This window comes from Sinocyclocheilus anshuiensis, unplaced genomic scaffold (assembly GCF_001515605.1).
Source record: "Sinocyclocheilus anshuiensis isolate Anshui unplaced genomic scaffold, SAMN03320099.WGS_v1.1 scaffold1032, whole genome shotgun sequence".
Lineage (NCBI taxonomy): Eukaryota > Metazoa > Chordata > Actinopteri > Cypriniformes > Cyprinidae > Sinocyclocheilus > Sinocyclocheilus anshuiensis.
In genome coordinates, this window is record NW_015549638.1 from 299,672 (window position 1) to 301,947 (window position 2,276).

The 2,276-nt window shown below is 38.8% G+C and overlaps 1 protein-coding gene across 1 annotated transcript in view; it reads left to right on the forward strand.

Moving 5' to 3' along the window:
- Positions 1 to 2,276, forward strand: part of LOC107659826 (transcription factor SOX-5-like) — a 220,673-nt gene that overhangs the window by 179,029 nt on the left and 39,368 nt on the right. Inside the window, 1 exon segment of the mRNA XM_016448883.1 lies at positions 1,242 to 1,310. Within this exon segment, the coding sequence (XP_016304369.1) occupies positions 1,242 to 1,310 (69 nt within the window).

The window sequence follows — 2,276 nt, forward strand, 5'->3', positions numbered from 1 at the left end:
TATATGAAGTAAGTTTGTTGATAACAAATGAAGTTTACACACAAATCTAGATATTAAATAAACCTGCAAGTTCTAACCAGGTACAATGCGACACGCTTGGTGTTACACACAATGAAATCTCATCGGGCAAAATTCCTGCTCCACTTAGCTGTGTATTAATCAATAAATGTGTTCTGATAGGCTGTAATTTAGTCACTTTGCAAAGCATTTTACTGTTAGAAAGAACAGAAAATAATCGATCTGATATTTGAAACTTGCCTCATAAGTAGCAGACATATTTTCAAAATTGACTATTCTGAATGGGTTAAGGAAGCCCTGTATATTAGGCTTGTTCTGGGTTCTCTCGACCCTGAGAGTAATTGTTTCTCTAAGGGGGAATTTACAATTAGGCTTTTGTGTTTATAAACAGGGGTCTTTTTTTAAATGTTGTACTGCTTTTTATGGCTGATGTTACTTTAAAGGCACATTTAAATACAAAACTTTTCCGACAGGGCTTTTCCGACACTGTCATCATGTTAATTAGAGCACCACTGCTAAAATATTCAAACAAAACCAAATTAGCAAACGATAAACTAGCCAGCCTCACTAATAATATAGTTTGCAGTTGGATGACCAGTAAATTAATCAACCGTTGTGACCCATTCCTTCCTATCATGTCTGATTAGGACACAGTGTTATTGTGATGAACATTTAAATCGAGCAGAACACAGAACAGTGTTATCAGTGTGTGTGTGTGTGTGTGTGTGTGTGTGTGAGAGAGTGTGTGAATGTGTGTATGAAGGAGAGGTATGGGTGTGTAACATACTAACGTTCTCCACTTTGAACCACATTCACAAAGAAACCCTCTGTTCTCTCCATCCCCCTATAAGTGTGTGTGTGTGTGTGTGTAACATTCAGGTCCCCTCCAGCATGCAGGCAGGAGTCTAAAGGTGTTTGCATACAGAAGAGTGTGCTTTAGCTTTGTTGTGTGTATAGTTGCTTCTGGGGAGCTCAGTTTTACAAAAGAAAACAGATCAGTATTAACACACATACTAACACACCCCTGTACACACACGCACAATGCTCCAGGACTGGGTGCCACACCTTGGTAAATATGTATGAAATACAAAAGCACACCCAAGAGCTTCAAACACCGTTTACCGTCACCATACAAGCATGTGACCCCTATCTGCACAAATAATGTCCTCTCTTGTTGAAAAACAGTTTGACATATCTGACAGTTTGACGTGTTCTGTCCACAGATTGCACGACAACAGCAGCAACTTCTGCAGCAACAACACAAAATCAACCTCCTGCAGCAACAGATCCAGGTGAGTCTTCATATAGATGTGTATGTCCACTTGTAGACTTGTATACATGTTTTGCGTTTATGCTTTTAAAGAGGTATGTTTGTGAGATGTCACAATGCGAGTGACTTGTCACCGTGACCGTGGGGTTTCATGACAATCAAACGTTGTTGTCCACCAATCAGCAATCAACCCCCCTCAACCAATCATTAACGAGCATCAGTGCTGGTATCCAGAGTCCATACTCGTAGTCCTTTTGTAGAACAATCAAAATGTAGCTACAGAAACAAAGACAAAGCAACATTATGATGGAATACTATACTTCAAATTTTAAGGCAATCCGTAATGTATTATGACATCCTCAGTAGAAAAAAATCATTCAAGATAAATGACAGATTCAAGAAACTTTGATTAAAATATAAACACATCTTAAGCAAAAAGTTTCAATAATATAAAAAAATAAATAATAAAAAAGTCTAATTAAGAATAGCCTTATGAGATTAAATTTCGGTTAATATGCGGCCTAAAAAGATAGCTGCCTATAGACAGGCAGCTTAATACGTTTTTTAAAATAGTGTGTATTTAGACATAGCAATCATGCAAACTATGATTTAAATTAATCTTTAAAAAAATGTGTAGGGAAATGCCCTAATGGCTGGTAAAGGAGCTTGTAGAAAACTAAAAACAGACACATACATAGGGCAGAGAGACACTGGCCTGCTTTGTGTGTGCAGGTGTGAAGCGAATAAAGGCTTTGTGTGCAAGAGGAGATGAGATGAGTCTAATTTGGTTGATAAAATGAGACTTAGCCTTGAGAGGGACTCTGGCAGTTTTGGCTAGGAAGCCACATCACACTGAGACTATTCACACACACACACACACACAGATCACTCCCGTCCGCTGGACCCCTGCCATTCTCTTTTAGTGCCTGACTGTGTGTGTGTGTGTGTGTGTGTGTGTGTGTGTGTGTGTGTGGCCCCGCTTTTTTTG